Source organism: Amaranthus tricolor, chromosome 3, assembly GCF_026212465.1.
Source record: "Amaranthus tricolor cultivar Red isolate AtriRed21 chromosome 3, ASM2621246v1, whole genome shotgun sequence".
Classification (NCBI taxonomy): Eukaryota; Viridiplantae; Streptophyta; class Magnoliopsida; order Caryophyllales; family Amaranthaceae; genus Amaranthus; species Amaranthus tricolor.
In genome coordinates this window covers 31080010-31092130 of record NC_080049.1, presented here as the reverse complement: position 1 = coordinate 31092130, position 12121 = coordinate 31080010, and the positions used below count along the sequence as shown (strand labels likewise).

The 12121-nt window shown below is 36.3% G+C and overlaps 1 protein-coding gene across 1 annotated transcript; it reads left to right on the top strand.

The window, feature by feature from the left end:
• Positions 1–3069: 3069 nt before the first annotated feature.
• LOC130809187 (pre-mRNA splicing factor SR-like 1) lies at positions 3070–11577 on the top strand. Its single transcript, XM_057674848.1, has 5 exons — positions 3070–3252; positions 5059–5455; positions 6446–6526; positions 9705–9776; positions 10451–11577. The coding sequence occupies exons 2-5, from the start codon at positions 5165–5167 to the stop codon at positions 11270–11272; spliced, it is 1266 nt and encodes a 421-aa protein (XP_057530831.1). The 5' UTR covers positions 3070–3252; positions 5059–5164; the 3' UTR covers positions 11273–11577.
• Positions 11578–12121: the final 544 nt, after the last annotated feature.

Genomic DNA, 12121 nt, shown 5'->3' with positions numbered 1-12121 from the left:
ACTCACTCAAGGCAACAAAACAGTAGTCTTAGCTAATGATCATGCATTACTGTTAGAGCAATATGCAAAGAAAAGAACTTCACAACCTGCTGCACAATCTATAACTAGGGACAACAATCAACCTATGAGTGAAAGGAGTGTGAGCAACACAACCTCATCATCTAGGACCAGTACCAGTGAACCTAAGAGTAAGAGTGTCACACCAATCAAGGATGTGGTTTGCTCTAAGTGTCATGGCCATGGGCATTTCAAAGTAGATTGTCCTAACAAAAGAGCTTTCACCCTAGCTGAGTGGGATGAAATTAGGAACAAGGAGAGACCTAAGACCATCCTTGATAGCATTAATGGTAGGGAGGAAGAGAGGGAAACCATTACTAATGATGATGACCCTAATAGCACCTACATTCAGAGGGATTCAGGGGTTGTTACACCTTATGTTTCTGATTTACAATCAGAAAGAGGACTTATATACCTTGAAGAGGAAGAAAAGCATGAGGGTAAGATGAAAAAATTAATTCCTTTACCCCCTCACAAAGCTGTACCTCCTTCCAAGACCAAGCAACCTATGCACTTAATAAATAGGAAAGGCTATGAGAAAGAGAAGAAACCAGCAGGTCACTTCGGGTCAGAACTGTCCAAGAAAGCTAATCCTATTATTAAGAGGTTTTCAATTGTTGCTTCTGATTTTTCACTAATTGATCTTCCTGTTTTGTATAGATATAGCACTAATGTCCATAAGCACACTGAGTACCTCCGGAAAAACCACAAACCAGTGCATAAGAAGTTGAAGAAAACAAAAGCAAGACACCAGCACAGAACAAACAGGGGACTGAAGCAAAGCAAGTTGATGCAGATTGGTGAATTTGCATGGATTCTAATTAAGCAAAGGAGGTTTTCTCACCTCAGGAAGCATAAGTTAAAGCCCAAGACTATGGGACCATTTCATATAATTATTAAATATGGGGACAACTCAATGAAATTGAAACTAAAAGAAGGATTTAGCATACCTCTTACCTTCAAAACAGGGGACTTAGCTCCTTACTTAGGGGATGCTGAATTGAGGGCAATTCCTTCTAAAGAAGGGGGAATGAACCATATTGGGATGATTTAATGAGGATTCATACAGGAAGCATGAATGAAGAACAAAGCAATGAGTCATATGCAAGCTATGACACAGATTCAGCAACAAAAGAGGAAGAACAGAAGCTCAAAGCAACGGTACAGCAACCTCTGATCAAAGCTAGCAAACAGCTGACCTTGTAGCCCTCTTCCAGATCAACCAGGAAAGATTCATTAGCCATTCAAGGTGGATTTGGAATCTTGGTACTTGGGACGTCACACCTTGGCCCAAGAACATTATTATACATCATTAAAAACCCATGGAAATTAATGGTGAAGGTCAGCCAGTCAACAACTAGCCCAGAACAGAACAGAGCACAACTGATGACTTCCACTGACCAGCTGACTTTGAGGACTTGTGCTAGAACGAGCCTAGACCCCTTTGGGGACTCTAAGGGTAGATTTGGAATCTTCACACTTGGATCTTCCCACCATGGTCCAATATTCTTCCTATCAATCATTAGAAGACCTCAAGATGAAAGGATGAAGGTCATCCAGTCATCACTGGTGCAAAACAGTGCATAACTGATTTTACGACTAGCACACCTTGTGAGGCTTGGCTTCAACACATCGTCTGATCTATGGGACCACCAAGGATGGAAATGGAATCTCTACACTAGGAGCTTGCTTCCAGGACTCTTAGTAGCCATCATCTACCTTTGGAAGTGCATAAAAAGATGGGTGAAAGGTCACCTGTTCAGCAGCCTTCTGTCAGGATTATACTTAGCTTGTTTTTATGTTTTTTTTAATGAAGCACATGTTGTGCACGTGCTCCTTTATGACCGTTATTGTTAGTTAGACGTGTCATTAGCCTTCTCATTGTATTTTCCCCGTTCCCCAAGTCTATATATAGACGTCCCTAGCCTTGTAAAAGTTTAAGTTTGATTAATAAAAATTCAGAATTCACTAAGTGTTTTCCTTGCAATTGCCTAGCAATTGGGTTACTTAGGGCCAGTTTGCCCTTCACAAACGTGTAAACCCTTGATCAGTCTTCAAGGTTACACTTCATTCTATCCAAGAACGCTGAGCATTCCATTGATTGATCAAAGGAAAGCATCGGGGTTGTGTTGAGAGGAGGCCTGGCAATCCAGCTCTTGTCAATACGCTGCATATCAGCCTTGGAATATCCCCTTGTGTTTGTGTATTAAATCCCATTCGTGCGTAATTTCTTCAACCACCACGCGTACTTGGATCACTTCTCATTTCTCATTGAGTAAACATACATTTCAATGTCTCTAAATTAAAATGAAAGTCTAATTAAGAAGAGGTATCATATCATGACACATCCACTAGCTTTAACAACAATAATAATGTCAACAACAATAATAATGTCAGAATCTTAATAAAAAGAAAAAATTACTTAGAATAATCCAATTTTTTCATGATTTTTCGATAATAATCCCACCTATTGATTGACCATAAATAATTCCAACTTTGGAAGACATTTTTCTAGAATAAACCGGGTAACCTGATGATTTGCTATAGCAAATTTTATATTTTTAACAAAAAAAGATAAATTAAAATAAAATGTAAAAAAATATTGATAAAAAGTTATAATTTTTTTAGTTATTTAGAATTTTTAATGTATATTTTTAAAAGTTTTTTCTAATTTTACATAAAATTTCAGTTTACTTTTTTGATAATTACCTATTACAACAAGTCATAGGGTTACCTAATTTTATTATAGGCAAATACGCCCTAAAATTAGAATTATTTATGGTTAATCAATAGGTGGTAGGAAAATTATAAAAATATTAGATTATTCACAGTAACTTCCCCTAATAAAAATAGGGTAAGCATTCATAAACACTTGTATTGAATCAAAATCCTGAAGTCATAAAAATTTGTAGATGCAATTTGAGAGGAGATAAGGGACAAGTTTAATGTTGAAAGGTTTGATTTTGAGCTACTATACGTCTATACCGTATCTACTATCTGGTATGGTATCTCAATAACACGACTTTAAAATAAAATAAAAAAGCTTTCTACGCTAATAATATGGCATTTTACAGTTCGTAACTATTCCTTTTATAATTTTATTCAATAATAAAAATCATAGGCCGGACTAGCTCGCTGGCTGTTGCTGCGCTGCGGTTTCTTTCTCTTCTTTTGAGTTGCTCCTCCCATAATCTGGTAATTACTTTCTCAATTTTCTTAAGATTTTCAATTGTTATGCCTAATTTATTGTTTTTATTGTTTTTTAGTTTTAAAATCTCATTTTTTTGACCTAATTCGGTTTTTGGTAATTTCTTTTCAATTAATTTGAACTGAACTAGGGTAAAAGATATTTATGCTGCGCTACTGACTTACAATCTTATTGACTTAGATTACATGTGTTAAACTGTAGGAATCGGTAGCTCAGTTGAGTATTATACTAGTTGTTCATATTATTTGCTTGATTATCTCCCTCATGATTGCCTTTTCTACTCAAAGCTCCAAACAAATAGCAAACTTGATATATTGATGGTCAGATTTTATTTGTTTATTTATTTTTTTGAGTACATATGGCAGACTGAAGGAAGGGAGGGGCTAGGTAGAATTGTTTCTTGCTCCAATTGAGACAAGATCCCATTATCTTCGGTAGTTAGATTTGATGGCAAGTAAATTGAATTAATGTATTTTAACTATATGCTACAAGTGATATGGAGTAAATTATTAATGAACACATTGAATTAGCTGTAATTCATCATTAAAAGGCAAAATTGTCAAAATAATCTTATCTATTGTTTACACGCTTAAAATAAATTCAACTATTAATTATTTTTAAATAAACCCAACTATTGTGTTAGTTTGCTTGAAGTAGACGAAGAAACTTGCAAGTAATTTACCCCCAAAAAAGGAAAATTAAAAAACTATTAAAAAAAGAAAATTAATGAACAAAACCCGTCCCTCCAACCAAACCTCTTTCCCCACCATCTCCCCCCACTCATCACCACCCTCCTCTTCCCCTTTCCCTTTCCAGTGAGTGTTGTTTTGACTTCTCCATAAAACTTTGAATTTCTTTGAGGCATTTGACGAGCAGTAGGTGTGCATATAAGTTGTCATTTTGGGGTTGACATTACGTCATTTATATGTGTAATCATTTTGTTACAAGCTTGTTAGTGTACTAGTGTGGTAAAAGGTCAATCTCAAAGATGTGCTATGGTGTTGACTAGTTGAGGGAAGTGGGAACACCAGTGAGTGCCGTGAAAAGAAAAAGTAAACATAGTTTCTGCAGATAATTGCTAAAGGCAAACTGTTTTGGGAAGAATTTAACAGTTTGGATTATTCTAGTTAAACAGTAGTCAGGATAAGTGCTATCTAATTCAGTAACGACTAATCCACTTATGTGTTTCGAACAACAACAAGAAAATTTTACTTTTTAAGCCATTGTGACCAAGCTTTGTATTTCGCGTAGCAAATATGTGGTGAATTAGGTAAATGTCAGAATTATTTTGAGAAAGGCACTAATAGTTTGGATTATTGTTATTTTTTCAACAAAATTGTACCATACCTGTATGGCACCCTGTTTTATCATAAAATTTTAGTGTTGTGTTACTGCAGTTTGTATTGTACTTGTCAAGTTATGGTCATAAAAACTTTCTTGCTGTTTGTCAAGAATATTGTTGTTTTTGTTCGTGTGATTTGTGTTTTGCCCGGCTTTCATGAAAGCGGCTTCTACTTGCATATGATGGTGTACATTACATTTTATAATCCCAATGTTATTAAGGGACTTAATGGCTTTCACCTCTCACCTAGATGGAGTTTACCTTACCCTTTTGATAACAAATATATTCTTTCAGATTGACCTTTAATAAGAAGTGTACATGATTTGATGAACCGTTTTACTATGATCCATGATAATCCAAAACAAAAAAAAAACGATAATGTTTAACCCATCGAGAATGAGCAATTGCATATGATGTTTTTTTTATTTATGAAATGATTAACTTGTTCCAGGCATGGGAGCTTGCTAGAAAGTAGAAAACTATCGTTGGGTTGTTTGGAGTGTTTTTTTCGCCGCTGTATTTTCCTGGAAAAAGGGCCTGGCTTTGTCTGACGATTCATGGGGGAGATTCAAACATCTGGAAAGCCAATTGATTCTCTACTTGAGAAGGTCTTGTGTATGAATATTCTTTCTTCAGATTATTTCAGAGACCTTTACCGTTTGAAGACTTACCATGAGGTGATCGATGAAATATACAATCAAGTTGATCACGTGGAGCCTTGGATGACTGGAAACTGCCGGGGACCTTCCACAGCATTTTGCCTTTTGTACAAGTTTTTCACCATGAAGCTCACTTCTAAGCAAATGCATGGGCTATTGAAACATCCTGATTCTCCTTACATAAGAGCTGTGAGTATTATTGATTATGTATTTTTGGCAATTATGATATTTGATTTGTATGTAAATTTGTGTGGCATCAACATGTTTCGATTTGGCGAATCACTTTTTCAGTTTAGCATCAGGAAATCTTGATTTAATGTTGTGCAGAGCTAAGCTTTTATGTTAACATGTACTCCTCTGTCGCAATGAATTTGTCCCATTGTTAAATGGCACGGAAATTAAAAGGTTGGGTATAGTGGGTTAAAGTAGTGAGGTATTTAGATATAAGAGAGAGAATATAGAGAGTAAAAGTGGGGTCATGTCCAAAAATAGAAATAGGGAAAATTAACCGCGCCAGACTAGAATTGAAAATGTGCCAAATTCATTGGAATAGAGGCGTATATTGTCTGGTGGAAGCCTCAAAGGTTTAAGATGAAAGGGTCCATTGCCCTTATTTTGTTTTTGGGCATGGTAAAGCCTAAAGGTTTCTCGATTTACTTTCTTTGTTTTGGCTTTTTTTAATCACAATATGTGCTTTCATGTGTTTTGTGTCATATAGTTTGATGAAGGACTTAGATTTGAGCAGGTATCTTGCAAACACCCGTGTCCTCTCCTTTCTAAATCCTGACTTTTAGAACTATAGGAAAGTCATAATTGGAAGTTAAAGTTTCAGCAACTGAAGAAAATAAAGAACGTACTCCCTCTATTTTATTTATTTATTTTTAATACTTGCCCTGTTTCACTATTTGATGGGAGATGCTTCAGTCCAATGGACCAACATGTTGGGCAGAGGGAGTTATTGTGTCTAAGATTCTTCTACTTCGGTAGTTTTTTCAATATGGGATATTTTACTAAATTAGCTCAAGGAATTTTGCAAATATCGTATTTTTTTATGCTTTTGAATCCAATTTCTGACATCACTGACAACACTCATAATTTTTAGTTCTGATTACAATATGCTATATCTGCCTCAAGATGTTACTTCTGGTATACAATGATTAATTAAAGTTGCTTTTGCAGATTGGATTCCTGTACCTTAGGTATGCTGCAGACCCAAAAACTTTGTGGAGCTGGTTTGAACCATATATTAAAGATGATGAGGTACTGTATCTGCACTATGCAGTTTTTTGAATAATCGAAGTCCACCCTTCCCCATGATGTTTCCTCTTTTCCTTTTTGCTGTATGTTGTGTATTGCTTAGCTTTCGACTTTTTGTGTCGTAATACTTCTCTGTAGTAGCTGATGTAGACGTGCTTTACTATATTTTTCATCTCTTTGTGTGCTGAAATCTCTTTTTTAATACCTGAAGCTTCTTTGACAATCATCTTTGACCTTGTAAATGTTTTTAGGCCAGTCTGATTGGAAATTGATCATTTGGCATTTGGCAGTTAGCTCTTGCAGCAATATAATCGGTTTTTGATGCTGTTTATGTAAATTTTTTCCTTGACCAGGCTTTGGCATAGTTGTTTTTGCATAATGTTGTGTACTTTTGGGCATTTTGGGGGGGGGGGGAGGTAATTGTTATATTTTACATCTCAGACTACTACTTGCTACACAACTTACTTTTCTATGAGAATTCAGTGTGGGTGAGGCTTATTCTTTAGGGTGAGGGAAATGAGTGGTAGAATGTAATTTGAAGTTAGTGCAGTGAAATAAGTTGTTCAATTTGCATGCCTAAATAGGTATATTGTCATTTGGGAGGAGCAACCCTGTTTAAAAGGTATTAATAACAGTGTCTTAGCTCTTAAGGCGCGAAGAATACATAATGCGTTCCTTAATTATACTGGTGGGGGCCCTAAAGAATTGGATGATAACCCTGGTAAGAAACAGGAATGCAAGGTAAGTTTGGCCTTCATTACACATTTGTAGTCCTGGACCAAGCTTTTCTTTATGGACCCACGGCGATCATCAGTGATTATAATGGTAATCAACACATGCAATTAAGTTGATTTTCCAATTCACTCTTAGCAAATACCAAATGTAATGTTGCACCTAAAATCTGAACCCTAGAGTGCTCACTTTTTTCCATGTTCTTTGGCCAAGGAACAAATTTGATTGCTTAGGGATGTGATGGACGTTCCTGGAAATAGCTAGATGAGAAACAATATAATTTGGGGGAGGAACTCCAACTGTATGTTTGAAAGTATTGGGTTGGGGTTGGGTTGAGAGTTTATTTCAACACCCTTTTCTGAGCAGGTGAGTGGGAGATGATGGGCTGCAACTGGACCATTGATGTCATTGTCATCCCTAAACATCTCTTTTCCTGAATTTTTCTTTGTTAGATGCAAATAGTTGGTTGCCTTGCCTCTTGTTCCTGTTGTTCGCCTCTGCTTCACCACGACTGTTTTTGGTTTGCTAAGACCAGTGGTTCACTGTGTCTACAAATCACATATTTCCTTTCACAAATTTTGGTCTTCTACCCTGCCCAAGAATAGGGGCCATCTTAATTTTATTTGTTAGTACCACAACCTCTTCGAGTCTTTGCTAGTAATGATGTCTTAACCACCACTGAAACCGCTAATCACTAAGATATCTTCACCTTTTTACTCCCCTAGTCACCTGACTTCTCTTTCCCACTGCATTATCTACCTTTGGCAAGCCCATTTTTCCACTAAGCCAACCATCACGCTTGCTCTGGTACTGTCTTTAAATCTCTCTTTTGTATCTTGAAAGCATCAGCAAAACCTAGTTGATTTCTTCTCCGCTACTTTGAAATTCATTCCGGATAATGCCTTGCAGTTTCCTAAGATCTAAAACCTCCGGATCTTAATTTTGCACAATTGTTGGGGCTAAGGCTTTGGTTTATCGCTGTTAAGCATACCCTAATCTTTCTTCTTTCTCCTGTTGACATATTTTTTGTGGGCATGTTTGCTTCCTTCAAAATCATCTTTCATTGCATGACATCACCACGAGATATAGTAGTTGTTTCAATTCTGCCGGTGAGTTTGTTCTACTTTGTCGAATTCTATTTTAATCAGATGTGATTAATTAGTTGAATTGGAACAATTTCTTTGTCTAGAGCCTTCTCCAAATTTTTTGTGAGTTTATTCCATTTTGCATCCCATTACCTTTTGCACTAGTGCTGAGTTAAAAATCTGGCGAACTTACTCTTGTTTCTTATGGCCGGCAGTACTCTGGTCTCCAGGGAGCCATGGACTGTAGTGGTCTGGTATCATTTGTAAGGATTGTCTTGGTTTAGAGATGATGATATGATTAAGTGGATATTAATGGAAACAGAAAATACAGAATATGCTTGTATGTTTTTTTTTTTTTTTTAGCGTTTAAGAGGCCAAAATCTCACCCATGAGCTGCAAGGTCCTACAAAAACCCTCAATAATAATCAGATGTTTTTTGTCTCTCTTCGCCTTCCATTATGGCATACTCCTCTCTTTTTTTATATATCAACTCTCTACTACTAAGTACTATCTTCTTCTACAAGTTATGTTATTGGCTGATTTATTACTGCCATCCCTATAATACTTGAATAGTTGCATAGGATTAATTTTTAAAATACTTGTGTAGCATTACAGTAATTAACATTGTCAAAATTTCACCTTGCTCAATCTAAAAAGTTGGTCTTAAGTTACATAAAAAGTAAAAAAATAGGAAGTAGTGTTAGTAGGAGTAATGTTGTAGTCTAGTGCTTGTACTTGATGTTGTTTGTTATTGAAGAATTATAGCTAATGCCAATAATCATGTAAACTAGGCTGAAAGTTCATGATTGGATGTAAATTTATAATGGAGACATTTTACTTCAACTATTATAATGTGGTCGAGTGTTCATAATCTTGGCCATAATAATACCAAATGGGTCATGAATGATGAAACTGTGATAGGGTTTGGCTTCTTGTTTAAGTTTAAATGGTTTTTCAGCTGATATATTGGTTCATGTAGCCGACCCCAATTTTTTGGGATTAAGGCTCTAGCATTGTGTGGTTTTTTCAACTTCTCAGTCTTTAGATGAATAGGAAACGTTTTTCTAGTTACTAATTATGTTTCAAAGATTTGACAGTTGCAGTTGCATCAACAATGAAGTGTTTGGGTGCATTCATCACAGGAATGATAAGGTTTTGCCATGTGCTAAGTTCAAACTCCCCCGCCCTTTGCCATGAGTGATTGTTTATTTATACTGTGTATGCTTCTTGGTTTTTTATAACAAGAGGAGTTAGTATAGGAGACATATCATTATTCTTAGTTATCTTTTTGCTGTTTTTGTTTCTATCGGATCCCTAGTTTGTTCCTTTAATTAAATTTTCAATTTAGTTTGTTTCTTGTGCAGGAGTTTTCTCCAGGATCTAATGGTAGAATGACAACTATGGGTGTGTATGTGCGAGACTTACTTCTTGGACAGGTGAATGAACTTGAGAATTATCTTTTGCATGTTAGCATTTCTTAGTAACAAGGTGGATGCTTACTTTTTGCAATGCGTGACTCATGGTATGATTCCTTTTGTTTGTGTGCTTAGATAAGGTGTTGTACTCTTGTTAGTTATAGTCGATGTTTCTAGTCTAAATGTTTTATTTGGGAACTTTGCTAGAGCCTGCATTTTAGCTATATGCTTTTATAAGTTCATATATGTTCAGTCCCTTTTGATGAATTTTTCTGCAGTTCTTTTTTCTTTCTACTGCTATCATGTTTAGGGAGAGTTGCCATTACCCTTAATCCATGGCCTTTTTAGCAATATTCTCGGTACAACATGTTGAATGGGAAGTTTGGCCTTTAGATCTGTCTGTCTCTTTGTTTCTTTGGTAAAAGTTTCATGGCGCTATTTTTTTTCCTAAAAGATTACTTTAAATCTCTGAAAACGATTGCCACTTTTGTTGTAACAGCTTGATTTTAGTTTGTTTTTCTCAGTGTTAATCTAATTGCATATCTCATTGAAAAGTGAATAACGCAATGACAAATTAAAGTGACATCAAATTGCTCTAGCTCAGTGGCTTTTGCAGTTCTTAAGCTTTTACTTTATTTCTCGAGGTATAGTTAGTTATAGTACCGACTAAACTTGCTTTCTACTGGTCTTTGCAGTATTACTTCGACACCCTTTTCCCTCGTGTACCTGTGCCTGTTGTGCGGCAGATTGTCTTGCATCTCGAAAAGATGAAGCTGCCTACAAAGTCTTCAGGTTCAATAGGAGAGAACAGTCGGATTGGATCAGAAGATACAGCACGCCGTCCTCCTTCCGTTAAGGCTGCTCTCTCTGTTTCTTTTGGCCAGCGTGCTCCTCATCGGTCATCAACTAGAGATTCGTCTCCTGTTCGTCGTAACATACCTACACCTCCCTATGACCAGGGTGGCAGTGAGGATTCTCGGAGGTCTCCAAATAGGCATCGCAGCCAAAGCCGTGATTTATCTGACAGAGAGTATTCTGGTAAGGATAGGGACAAAGAGAAGAGCCGGGATCGGGAACGAGGAAACTACCCTGACAGAGAGCTCTGGGATCGAGATAGGGACAGAGCAAGGAGCCGAGACAGAGATCGAGATTATGAAAGAGACAGAGAGCGCAGACGTGATTATGATAGAGGCAGGTATTCTGAAAGGGACAGTGGCAGAAGGGATAGAGACGATGGAAGATATAGAGAGTACCGTTCTCAAAGAAGTCGAAGTCGAAGTAGAAGCAGGAGTAGAAGCAAAAATCGGAGGTCTCCATCTCCCATTTGGAATAATTACTCGGGTACGCAATGTGATAAAAGCAAAGAGAAAGCGACAGCATCATCCAATCTGGCCAAGCTTAAAGATCTATATGGTGATTCGGGTGATCGGAAAGGCGATGCGAGCGCAGACCGAGGGTATAACAAAAATAGTGGCGCTGAAGAGGTTATTAAATTAGGGGGTGCCAGTTGGAGGTGATAGGCATGTTAAGGGGGTGCCTGTGTACTTTTCAGTCTTAATATTAATGTCTGCCTGTTTTTAGGACTGTTAGACCTGAAACAGACTTTTATATTTTTCTCTTTTCCAACATTTTGATGCAATTTTCTGTTGTATATTAGATTTTAGTCATCTCCCATTTCTAATAGAGTCAAATATTTATACTTAAAATTCATTTCTGTCTACAATGGACTATGGTCAACTGACTTTTTAAAACTGTGTGTTTATTATTTTTCACCAATTATTGTATAAGACGGTCTCATCGAGACATGCACCTTATAATTGAGTCAAATGGCCCATCTAATATAAATAGTATTAGAATATTGACTTCTTGTTTGAGGTCATAGCCACTCTTATGAGAGATCGTCTCTCGGTGGATGATCTCAAAACAAGGATCTCATATTTTATGTTGAACTATTCAATGTTTCACGAAAAGATCGTCTCACACAAAAATTTGTGCTTCCACAATTATATCATATATGATGGTTATGCACTCATGGAGAGCATGTCATTAAGCATATATACTCCATCCATGAACTTTAATAACCAAACAAACTTAAACCATAATATATAAAGAAAATCATGGCTCCATTGTAAACTCTCATTGATTACATTTACAAACTCTTCATGAATAGAAAATTGGTCAATTCAGCTTATAAACCTTATCTTACCTCAAAATGGACAAAATGGATTTGTATATTTTTTGATCGAGATACAATAAAACTAGACAATTTAGTGTATTTAGAGAATACTTGTTCGCTATTATTAATATCAAACAATGAAATATGTAGTTTAATGACTAAAAGAACAAAGTATAAAAAAGTCAATCAC